Here is a 13,038-nt window from a genome sequence, read left to right as displayed (position 1 = left end):
ATTTTTTAATCAGAAGACGACGAATTTTGTACGAAATGGGGCCCAGAAATGTTATCGAGAAAACATTTTTATTCTCGTTACTGTCAGGAATAGCACTGCTGCCGAAAGTGATCACTTTAGCGTCAGTTTTAACTTTGAAGATCACCTCGAATTTCTTGTCTACTATCGTGGGATCATACTCGTTATCAACTATAATAGTTTTTTTATGGTCATCTCTTCATTAAGGTTGTCACGTGACAAAGGTACAGAGACTTCACGATGAAAAATGCTTCCCCATTCCCATAATAATTTCTATTATAATGTTTCAAATGGGCACACGCTGTTGTCCATGCCCGATAGGCGGCGCAAGTCGTATTGTTTTCGTGACATCAATGTAAGCCACTGGGCCGATCCGTCTGATGTCGTTCCCAGCTGGGCACGCTTGGCAAAGACTAGAATGTTATATTTTACTTTTTACAGGAGCATAGCTGCTGTAAATTCTGACTATTGCTTTCTAGTTACGCAATTTTATGTAAGTAACCTTTGAACATAATGAAAATTGTCGTCATGGTTAAGGTGTTTTTAGTCATACCTCATTTCCTATGTATTATTTTATAGGATTTAGCAACTTTTATTCTAATGAAGACACCCCTAATAGGTGCCGAAACTTAGGTCAATGTACCTACCTTTAATGTGCAACCGGTTGGCCGTTTAATCCTATGTTCAAAGGCTAAATGCTCGGGATATGAACACATCTCAGAGCACTGTGTACTGCATGTAGTAGAGGAACAGTACGGAGATGATGACTGATTGTATCAGCTGACAGTGCTCTCTCTCACAAAGCAGTATCTGTGAGACACTGGTTCGTAGACAATAGCATTCCTGAAATAGATTACGGTCCCCACTGTCCCAGCCTGAAGCAAATGGAACATGTTTCGGATGAGATTGAACGTCGACTTCGCTCTCTAGCCCACCGTCAAAATCCCTACCTTCTCTGGTGTCGGTTGTTGATTCCTCAACAGATTTTAGAGACTTCATTTAAAGTATCCCCGCGGAGTCTGAGCCGTTATAAATGTGAGGGGTGGAAACACGCCATATTAATATCTACTAATAAGTGACCGGATACGCATGACCAGGTACATAAAAAAAAAGAAACTCTTCATTAATTTTGCTGAGGGAGAGCTTTCTGACAGTCCAAAGTATAAATTTATTTAGCCGTGCATGCTGAATGATCTCTTACAGCAATTTCTGCTGCTAGGCGGTGGCGGTGACGGCATAGCACGCACATAAATATTCAAGTACAGGTATTAGATACCTCATGACGATAGTAGCTACTTGTGCCTGCTTATACTGAATTCATGCTGGTTGGAAGCAACGACGCTCGTCGTTCGTTTATGTCAGACTCAAAAATTGCAATGTTTCCGACACATTACACTATTACTTTGGCCACTCATATGCTTTTAGTGCTTGCAGAATAACATTAGCCTGCAGAATACTATACGCGAGACACCAGTTTATTTCCTCGCGTGGGTGGCACCAGACAAGACATTGCGCCTTGGTGCATTCCTCTCATAAAGAGGAATATATGCTATACTCGCATCTTCGACGATTTTTGAGATGCAATGACAAGGAAGAACATGAATTTTATTGCTGGCCTCTTAGGTTCAAGCCTAACCACATACGCGGTAATCGCCACATATTCGGATATGAAGATGTAAATATTTATTTCGTGCTTCGTTTTCTAATCAGACAGAAATGTAAATAACATCGAATATACTAGTACTACATTCATAAGAAAGTCGCAGAATGTGTTAAAAACGCTAAGACGAGGAAAATTAGCATATAGTGAAATGCGAAGTACTTCCTTTGAGCCTGCAATCCATATCTTTATCCGCTTCGCTACCGAAAAGACATGTGTTTTTCGTTTTTCATGTCGACTGTGATAGAACTTCATGAAGGTAAATAGCGTCGAGGTATCATTAACTGACATTTCATTATAACGGTAAAGTGTCTGTGATAAATCTTCAACGCGCCGATGCCTTGAAACAGCGTACTGGTAGACGCTAGGGCCTTTGAAACAGCATACTGCCATAAAACGCAAATCAATATGGAGTTTCAAAAGTTGTAGGAGATACCAGTACAGCAAAGACCATAAGCGGAAATATGCTCCTCTTTGTGGGAGGAGTGCACCGGGACCAAACGTCTACTCGCGCCAACGCGTTACTATCACATCTTTCTCCACACGCTCCTTATTGTCCATCTGTTGACTATCGATATTTTACCGTAGTTTCTCTCTCAAAGAGCCGTTTTACGTACATATTACATTTGCTATTAATATTGTGGAGATTTACATGGAAAGACAACTCCGTGCACCACGTGTCAGAGCTCGTGAAAAGTAATGTGCCACTTGCACACATCGTCGCCCTGAGTGCTACGAGGGTCCACCCCTGTGATCCGAAGGCGCAGCGCCGCCATTTAACTGCGCCTGCCGACCTGCACACTTCTAACGTGATGTTTGCTATCTCTTCTTTTTCACGGTTGTCAAAAACAGTCCGAAAAGCTTCGCTGAAATCGTTCAAATGGCTCTGAGCACTACCGGACCTAACATCTGAGGTCATCAGTCCCTTAGAACTTAGAACTACTTAAACCTAACTAACCTAAGGACATCACACACATCCATGCCCGAGGCAGGAATCGAACCTGCGATCGTAGCGGTCGCGCGGTTCCAGACTGAAGCGCCTAGAACCGAAAAGATTGTAACGCTGTTAAAGGATAAGTTGTGCTGAGAAATAATTGTTAAAAATGAAATTCGATACGTTACGCTGTTTCCGAATTAAATAGCACTGACATTTTTATTAACAACTATTTCTCAGTAGAATCTACCCTGCAATACCCTTACAAGCGTTCTAGACTGTTTCTGATCACCATGTATAGGGTAGTGAGCTCCACAGACTTCACACACCATAGGTGGTGGGCAGCTCTTCACGTTCAGACAAATGCGATTACACAAGGTGATTCTGTGGTGATGTTATAAATTTTCAGGAATGCTGGCGTAGGATAAATGTATCAATTTGAGGTAATGTGTTTAACACAATTGCTCAGCAATTAAAAAGATGAAAAATAATTATACCGTACATCAAAAATTTTGTTGCTGGCGATGTGTTTCCACCAAGAAATCGAGCACGGAGTGTGGACAAGTAGTCCATTTCACGCTGGGAGGTATCAATGACACTGTGGTAACAGCAATAACATTTATTTATCGAGTAAAGTACACAGGTATCTTTAGTGCTGCGGCCGTAGTCCATGCGTAAACGTGTGAACCGCAAAGAAGTGTTGATGACTCGTCATTAAGTCACGATGTCCCTCCGGCAGGTCTGTGTCACTGCCGCGTGCTGTGCTGGCAGTAGTGGAGGAGACGTTCCACGACCCAGTGCCACGGCTTCCACCTCTGCACCCTCAAAGAAGTCCTTTACCACGACTGTGGCCCCGAACGTCGCATGTCGTGAAGGCTAGGCCCTGATCATCCACCATGGATCAGCCAAGATGGCAGGAGACGTTCACGGGTCGGCCAGGAACCTGCAAGCACATGTCACGCCTCAAAATGGTCGCTTGCAGATCATCCGCGATCACCTGTAGGGTAGGAGGGTTGGCTGCACACCAGTCTCCTCATCTGCAATGATCTAGGCTTTGATGTGCATCAGGTTGGCTGCATCTTGGCATTGAAGTCAGCAAGCATGTAGCAGACTGGCCACAATCAATTGCCTTGCCATGGTTTCACTGAAACTCAATAGACTGTCATTCTCTCCGGTTATAGTGACATAGACAGAATGCTAGCACGACAGATCGTGTTGTTGAGCTCCAAAAGCCTCGCTACTTTTATTGGCAGGACCCTTAGAAAATGTAACAGATCTACTGAGGAGACTGCCTACACTACGCTTGTCCGTCCTCTTTTAGAATACTGCTGCGCGGTGTTAAATCCTTACCAGATAGAACTGATGGAGTACATCGAAAAAGTTCAAAGAAAGGCAGCACGTTTTGTATTATCGCGAAATATGGGAGAGTGTGTCACAGAACTGATACAGGATTTGGGCTGGACATTATTAAAAGAAAGGCGTTTTCCGTTGCGAGGGAATCTTCTCACGAAATACCAATCACCAACTTTCTCTTCCGACTGCGAAAATATTTTGTTCACACCGACCTACATGGGGAGGAACGAAGACACACTACTTGCCATTAAAATTGCTACATCACGAAGGTGACGTGCTACAGACGCGAAATTTAACCGACAGGAAGAAGATGCTGTGATATGCAAATGATCAGCATTTCAGAGCATTCACAAGGTTGGCCCCGGTGGCGACACCTACAACGTGCTGACATGAGGAAAGTTTCCAAACGATTTCTCATACACAAACAGCAGTTGACCGGCGTTGCCTGGTGAAATGTTGTTGTGATGCCTCGTGTAAGGAGGAGAAATTCGTACCATCACGTTTCCGACTTTGATAAAGGTCGGATTGTAGCCTATCGCGATTTCGGTTTATCGTATCGCGACATTGTTGCTCGCGTTCGTCGAGATCCAATGACTGTTAGCAGAATATGGAATCGGTGGGTTCAGGAGGGTAATACGGAACTTCGTGCAGGATCCCAACGGCCTCGTATCACTAGCAGTCGAGATGAAGACTGTAGCGCCAGAGCCGCTCGGCCACCAGCGGCCGGCTGTAGCAATTTTAATGGCCAGTTGTGTAAAATAAGGGAAATCAGAGCTCGTGCGGAAAGATGTAGGTGTTGATTCATTCCGCGCCCTATACGAGATTGGAATAATAGAGAATTGTGGAGGTGGTTCGATGAACCCTCTGCCAGGCACTTAAATGTGATCTGCAGAGTATCCATGTAGATAGATGTAGATGTACTTAAAGGGCTGACCCCGCGCTTATGACGTGCTGACTAAGTGCATGAGCTCATTTTCCCCCTTTCAACGGACCAGCGAACACTCGTCGCTGCAGTAATTCTATTATTATTATCGCCATGTTCGGCTCTTTCTGCCTTTGCAGCAGCGCTTGGGTGGTGACGTTAGTAACGTTATCTCACGGTGCCTTGTTATGTAGCACAGCAATGTTTGATGTCCTGCCTGCCTCAGCCTAAGGTAGTGTAGGGCTAATCGCCTCATGCCTGATGTCTGTTACATTGGCGGTACGTCTTTTTCACACCCCGACTGGCACACTGGCCTAGAACTAACCTTCTCTGTCCTGAACTTGTCTGGTAGACCTTTTAAAAAATTTAAACGTGTACAGTGGAATTATTCCACTGCACAGTAATATGTTGACACACTGTAACTGCTAAACGTTTGTAATTTGATTTAAACTCTGTTATCAGTTGAGGCTTGTTAATTTTGACTGCACCTAAAAGTGGTCAAGTGATTTTCAGTAATAATTTTATGTAATTATAAAAATGTAGTTTAATTAACAACTTCATTCCTATTGGTACATTGAATACAATAATTTTCAGGACATCGCTGGTGAAAGCAGACAGTTCATAGTCCTATTGCTCATTTACTGTTTATACAAAAACATTATGTAAAGAATAAACGTATGAATCACACAAGCACATTATTTTTATGCCGTATTTACAGAGGTTTTTGGTATGTACATCTTGAAGCTGCATCGTAATCGAACTAGAACCAAAATTTCAGAAATAATGACATTTTGTCCAGGCGCAGAATGATACAAAAAAAATACTAATAATTCCTAATAAATAAATCCTATATTCCGTGCAAAGCTGCTAGCTTATAAAAAAATTTAATTTCTGCTCTTGTGGATCGATTGCCAGTCTCACCTCTGAGACAAAATTTGCCACTAGACTGGGTATTACAGTATGAATTCCACAGTGACGTTATTTTCAGCAGCAGTGCCCATTTTCAACACTTCCTACAGGATGTGGCTTCCTCACTACCAGAGCTCTAAACACACTGACCTACTGCACGAATCAATGAAGCGATTCTTCCATTCTCCACTCTAGTTCCTATATTCCATGAAAACGTGGGCGATCTTCTAGATAGCCTTCGTGTGTACATAAATTTTGTGTGACAGGTGTCATTTTTGTTCAGATGGACGACAAGGGAACCATCAACAGCGACGTGACTAAAGCTGTCTTCCTCGCCAGCCACGACGGCACAGCTGTAGACGGCCACGGTGAGCTGATCGACATGTGTGTCCCGGAAAGAGGTGAGTCTCCGACAGCACTCGTTTCTACAAATCGTATTATGCTTAGACCTCAACGAAAATGTATAGTGGAAATGAAGATCGTTAATGGGGGAGACTTTTCAGCTATATCGGAATTGTGAGGTGAATTTAAATGGAAACACATAATGATTTCTGATCAGACGACTGTACGGTAATATCAACGGCAGCATAGAAGTGTGTAACAGGAGAAGGGATCGTTATGAACAAAAAAAAAATGGCAGTGAGATAGAATTATTCTCATCAGAACTGATAGCAGTTTGCAACAGCAACAGTGACACAGGTATCAGTGCTGACATCTCAAGCAGAAGATGAAGAGACAGAGAGTATAAGATGAGACTGAACAAGTAATTTAGTATTAAAGGCAGATGAAAATCTTACAATCACGGGTGACTGGAACGCTGTAGTATTACCTAGGTAGTAGGAATGAGAAAGAGAAAGACTAACTGAATTTAGAAATGAAATGAAGTGATCGTATGGCATTGATGGCCAGTGCAAAACTGATGAAATAATGAGGAATGATGAGATCCGCTTGAAGGTCTCTAATTTGTAGTTGCTACGATAATGAATACCGCAGTAGATAACCCAGTTAAAGAGCGATGGACTGCTCTTAAAGGGTAATCACAGCCGTTTGAAACGTAGACGTAGCTACAAAAAAGGTAACTGCGAAGAAACCATTTTTGACACAAGAAAAGAATTGATCCATGAAACAGGGAAGTACCAAAATATTTATGATAAGACAGGAATACAGAAATATAAGTCATTTTGGAATAAAATAGATAGAAACTACATGGAAGCCAAGGGCGAAATCGTTGCAAGAGAAATGCGAAGAAATCTAAAAAGAGAAGGTCGGTGGGAGGAGGGAGTCAGCAAATATAAAAGTCAAAACAACCATCAGCGAAATTAAAAACTAGTGCGGATAAGAGAAAAGGAAGACACAGAAGGCCTCTACGAGATGAAGGACTCGTTACGTATAAGAAGAAATAGATATGGAAACATAAGAGATCTAGTATTAGAATCAGGGATTTGGAAGACTTTCGATCAGTCATTGGGGGAGATAGCAATTAACGACTATTCAAGATGGTTTGTGAACTAAGAGTCTGGAGACATACCATCATCCACACAACCACCGAAGACAGCAAGAGGTGATAAGTGTGAGAAGTATCGCACAGTCAGCTTAACAACTCATACGTCTAAGTTGCTGACAAGAATATTATACAGTAGAACGGAGAAGAAAACTGAGGATCCGTTTGACCACGATCACATCGACCTCAGAAAAGGTAATAGGTACGACAGATGGAGTTCTGACGTAGGGCTGGTAATGGATGCAAGACACGTTCGTAAGATCTGTCGACATAGAAAAATCATTCGGGGATGTAAAACGGTGCAAAATGTTCGAAATTCTCAGAAAATAGATGCGAGCAGCAGGGAAAGACGGATAATATGCAATATGTATAGGAACCAAGAGGGAACAATAAAATTAGAAGACCAAGAATGAAGTTTTCGGATTAAAAAAGGTGTAATACAAGGATGCAGTCTTTCACCCCTACTATTCAATCTATACATTGAAGAAGCAGTACGCAAATAAAAGGTAGGTTCAGGAATGGGAATGAAATGATAAGGTTCGCTGATGACATTTCTATCCTCAGTGAAAGTGAAGAAGAATTGCAGGATATTTTGAATGGAATGAATGAGCAGCGTAATGAGCGCAGTAAACCGAATAAAGATGAAAACGAGGAGTAGCAGAATTGAGACTAGCGATAAATTGAACATCAAAATTGAGACCAAGAAGTTACCACAGGCAAAGAGAGCATTCCTAGACCAAAGAAGCCTAATCTCGAACGCGGAACTTAATTGGATGGACAAATTTTTTAGAACGCGCTTTTCGAGCAGAACATTATGTGGAAGTGAATAATGGACAGTGATAACATAAGAAACCAAATGAGCCGAAGAGTTTGAGTTGGGGTGCTACAGCAGAATTTTGAAAATTGTGTAGACTGATGAGAAATGAAGAAATTTTCTGCAGAATCGGAGAGGAGAGGATGCTGTGGGAACGTTTATAAGAAAGGACAGGATGAATGATTGTAAGATGTAGAGGAATAAATTCCGTGAAACTAAAGGGAGGTCTAGATGGTAAAAACTTTAGGGGAAGACAGAGATTGGAATACATCTTTCAAATAATGGAGGACGTTCGGTGCAAGTGCTACCTTGAGATGAAGACTTGAACACGGGAGAAGTTCTTGCGCACCGTACCAAACCAACAAGAAGACTGAAAATACGAAAAAGTGCCGGCCGGAGTGGCCGTGCGGTTCTAGGCGCTTCAGTCTGGAACCGCGTGACCGCTACGGTCACAGGTTCGAATCCTGCCTCGGCCATGGATGTGTGTGATGTCCTTAGGTTAGTTAGGTTTACGTAGTTCTAAGTTCTAGGGGCCTGATGACCACTGATGTTAAGTCCCATAGTTCTCAGAGCCATTTATTTGACCCACGAAAAAGTGGAATTTGATAGACCCACGCCCGGGTTCCCGTGTTTGATTCCCGGCGGGGTCAAGGATTTTCTCTGCCTCGTGATGACTGGGTGTTGTGTGATGTCCTTAGGTTAGTTAGGTTTAAGTAGTTCTATGTTCTAGGGGACTGATGACCATAGCTGTTAAGTCCCATAGTGCTCAGAGCCATTGTTTTTTAACTTTGATAGAAGTTTGGGAGACAACGTATAAACCTGCTGGTCCTTTTTAGGCAATCCGCAGTAGATCCGCTCTAGCTTAATCAGACTCTTAAGTTAATATACCGTCACCACATTGAATGATCTCAGAACGTGTGTGGCTAGCGCATGCCTACCTGGTAACGATTATATGGACTACAATAACAATAATGGTAATTTCTGGACGGGACGATACGTAGAATAAGGGAAAGGCAACCATACAAACGCACACTGCCGCCGCAGCAGCGAAACTGTTGCAAGACTGTATGTTTGCGTGTCTGTATAGTTATTTGTGTGATTGTGTGTACTTTTATCTGAAAAATAGCAATAGCTCTAAAATTGTTTTGTGTTATGATGCTCCACACATCAGTTCTCTGTAGGTGAATGGTTGCCTTTCCGTTATTTTACATGAGCTTTGATATTACACAGTTACGCCAGTTTCATCTAATTGTCGAATAAGAGCAAATTTTCTGCACAATACAACCATAAATTATACTTTTGCTTTTAACCACTTTCAACTGAAGACCATTATGAACTACAAATAAAATGCTATGTTCATTTACACATATGAATTAGCTAGCTGGAACTCGGTTCATTCAGGCAATGTGTCGACAACACGCTTTCTTTCCACATGAAATAGGAATTGATATTAAACATTATTTGTGTTCACATCTCAGTCTGATCTTCCCGATATAGATATCTTATTTATCATCTCGAAGGAAAGTCAGGATATCTGTCCCTTACAAATAATGACTTATGTTCCCAATTCAGCTGATCATTTACTCTTGACATTAAACTGAAGCTTTCAATTCTTGGAAGATAAAGTGTAACTCGTGTGTGTGTGTGTGTGTGTGTGTGTGTGTGTGTGTGTGTGTGTGTGTGTGTGTGTGTGCGCGCGCTAGAATATTTTTTTTATGGGAGTTATTCGGTATACGAGTAAACCCAAAGGCGTTTCCTCTTACGAAACTCAACTCAGGCCCCATTATATTTTAATGGAATCAAAATAGAGCATTTTTGTGCAACACTACTTACAATGTAACGTAGTCTGGTCTGTTTCATTTCGCTTTCTCACTGCTAATAGGTACTCGTTTCAGGTGCACTGATATTTCTTTGTAATTTTTCTTTGTATTGATGTTCTGACAGGAATAAAAATCTGTCGACAGTACTTGGTACCACCAGTAACATTAATAACATTAGAGCTCAATTCTGAGAAAGTGCTGGAGTTCGCTCTCTTCTCTGTGTTGCTTCGATAGCCTGTCATCAGTGCCTGTGGAAACCATTCCCGTGGTCTGTCTGACCATTAACATTGTGATTCTGAATGTTTCCATGTTTCGCAGAATTTCATTAAATAAATAACAAACCTCTTATTCATTTTCTTTGTAACAGTCTTATTCTGATTCCGATGGCATTGCGAAAACATTAGTGTACCCTTAGTAACTCAAGCAATACATCATTAGCATTGCATTATTTACAAGATGCAAATAAAATTTTGTAATTGTAAAATTAATTTGGCTCGTTGATACAGCAAGTCCAGACATTTCTCAACCGAGTTAAGTTATAAAGAAATTCATTTATTCTGAACAGTGACTACTGCAATTTAATTAATGTTCAGAACATTAACTAAGTTGCAGCAAACGCTGTGCGAAATAAACGAATCTCTCTACAACGTCCCCTCGTTAACATGAAGAGTAGTCGTTTTAACTACCATCTCGCAAAAATGAAGTTACGTTAGGTTACATAACTAACTTTCGGTTCCTGTTGATATTCATCATATGGTGCAAATGGTTCAAACGGCTCTGAGCGCTATGGGGCTTAACTTCTGAGGTCATCAGTCCCCTAGAACTTGAAACTACTTAAACCTAACCAACCTAAGGACATCACACACATCCATGCCCGAGGCAGGATTCGAACCTGCGACCGTAGCGGTCGCGCGGTTCCAGACTGTAGCGCCTAGAACCGCTTGGCCACCCCAGCCGGCCAAATTCATCATCAATGATAAAATCTTCTACAGCTGTAAAAACTGTAGCAAAAATATACGAAGACCCTTCCCACAAAAAAATTGATTATCATGCAGTAATTCGTTTCCTGTATTTGAAGGGGATTTAGGTGATGACTGTGATAACAATGTACTGTCATATGATACAGTGCTTCGGTGGCCCAGACGGTTCCAACCTGGTCAAACAAATCTGAATGACGATGAAGTGACACACCATCTCTCTGTGAACTGACAACTGCAGTATAGGTAGAGGCCCTGGTGCTCGAAGCCCACCGGATCACAAGCAATGCAATAGTGGAAGAAGTGAAAATCATGTGTGGGTCAGCTTACAACAACTTGCACAACATTTTGAAAATATAAATCGTTGCCACCCACTGGGTTCTACAACTGCTCATGACACTTGAAAGCCTGCTGCCAGACTATACGTCTCGTATGCAAATCATAATTTGACTGATAATCAGTACTGTCTAAGCTCAATTCTCATCTTTGAATAAAAATAATGAACAGTTGTAATTAATGAAATCTGTGATTGGCATACGAAGCCACGTAACTCCATATTAATACCTTTTCTTGGTGGAGGTCTTGCATGAATTTCACTGCAGTTCATTTGAGAGCATGATGAACCAAATTGGATTGGCCAGCCCGACATGTTCGTCTTTGTAGTGTGTTATTTTATAGCGTCGGCTCCTCCAGCGTTCTGCTACCTGCTGCCCCAACCTTTACCTGCCACTCCACACTCCATCCTTTTCCCTTCTGTTTTGTCATGGTGAAAACTGCCACATAACTGGGCACAGATTGGGTCCGCAATGCAGTCGCAGTGCGCCCACACACAGTCCGACAAGTAGACGGCCGGCCAGAGTGGCCGTGTGGTTCTAGGCGCTACAGTCTGGAACCGCGAGACCGCTATGGTCGCAGGTTCGAATCCTGCCTCGGGCATGGGTGTGTGTGATGTCCTTAGGTTAGGTTTAAGTAGTTCTAAGTTCTAGGGGACTGATGACCTCAGAAGTTAAGTCCCATAGTGCTCAGAGCCATTTTGAACCAGTTTTGAACAGGTAGACGACCCGCTTATCAGGAGAGGGCGGAGGTTGATGTGGATGAGCAGATTAAGGCACAGCGACCACCAGGAATCAGGTACTGGACACCAGGCCTTGCTATTGTCAGGAACTGGCGATGACCAAACGCCTTACTGCCGGTTTTGCATAACGCTTTGCACCCTGAGTGACGTGGGTCCACGTCTGCAGTAACAGAAGTGCTTAATGTGATGTGTGAACACCTGCACTCAGTATGAAATCGCAGTTTTCACAAGGAAAGGCATGCAGGCCAAACAAACTTCAAAGGAATTTTATGCTGAAGATCTGCTTTCCAGGAACGCTGTGTGATGAGCAGTAACAGACTGATAAACATTTTCCCATGCTGAGGAAAGTCGCTTGCCTGCTTCGTGAAAAGAGATTTTCTTTTCCTTTACCTTCCTCCCCGTCCTCGCCATATGCAAGGTGGATGACCCCTGGCCTAAAAGGTTATAAGACACCTAAAATACATTCTCCCGAGTGAGTCCCAAGTTGACAAATTTTAAGAAGTGCTTGTGTGGAGGAGACTGCGTTTACTGAAACATAGAAAAGCGCGGGCAGTGGGCGAAAAGAGCTGCAAGATCATGTGTGTAACGAGCGGTTACTCTTATAAAAGTTTAGCACGGAGGGGAGATTGTTTATGTGCAAACAGATATACGCCTGGCTATTGGCGCCCTCCAATTGTGCAGACTTGCAGAATAAAGAACGAATTCTGATATCGATAAAGAACAGAGAGGATGCTTGGAATCTGATCTCAGTTGAGGACAGACTTAAGTGATTCGTCGGGAATGACACACGACACGACATCAAGGTTGTCTATAGAAGGAAGACTTCAGTTCTCGACTGAGAACACTTGAATTAGACACTTCAACTGAAGTGTTGCATTCTGCAGCATATCAACAGCCCATCTTGCGTCACACTTCATAGAGCTGAGCATGGTGAGCAAAAGTAGTGCTGGCGAACAGGGTGCGAGAATGCACGTACATTTATCGACATGGTGTTAGGGATAGCAACATTTCATAATCCAATACTTTCGCGAGTTTCGACAGACTCATCACTACCA

At 42.4% G+C, this 13,038-nt stretch overlaps 1 protein-coding gene across 1 annotated transcript in view; it reads left to right on the top strand.

Moving 5' to 3' along the window:
* Window positions 1-13,038, top strand: part of LOC126419182 (uncharacterized) — a 40,076-nt gene that overhangs the window by 20,862 nt on the left and 6,176 nt on the right. Inside the window, exon 5 of the mRNA XM_050086313.1 lies at window positions 6,080-6,197. Coding sequence (XP_049942270.1) covers window positions 6,080-6,197 — 118 coding nt within the window. The remainder of the gene's footprint in view (window positions 1-6,079; window positions 6,198-13,038) is intronic.

Source organism: Schistocerca serialis, chromosome 9 (genome assembly GCF_023864345.2).
Source record: "Schistocerca serialis cubense isolate TAMUIC-IGC-003099 chromosome 9, iqSchSeri2.2, whole genome shotgun sequence".
Classification (NCBI taxonomy): Eukaryota; Metazoa; Arthropoda; class Insecta; order Orthoptera; family Acrididae; genus Schistocerca; species Schistocerca serialis.
This window is presented reverse-complemented; position numbering and strand designations above follow the sequence as displayed.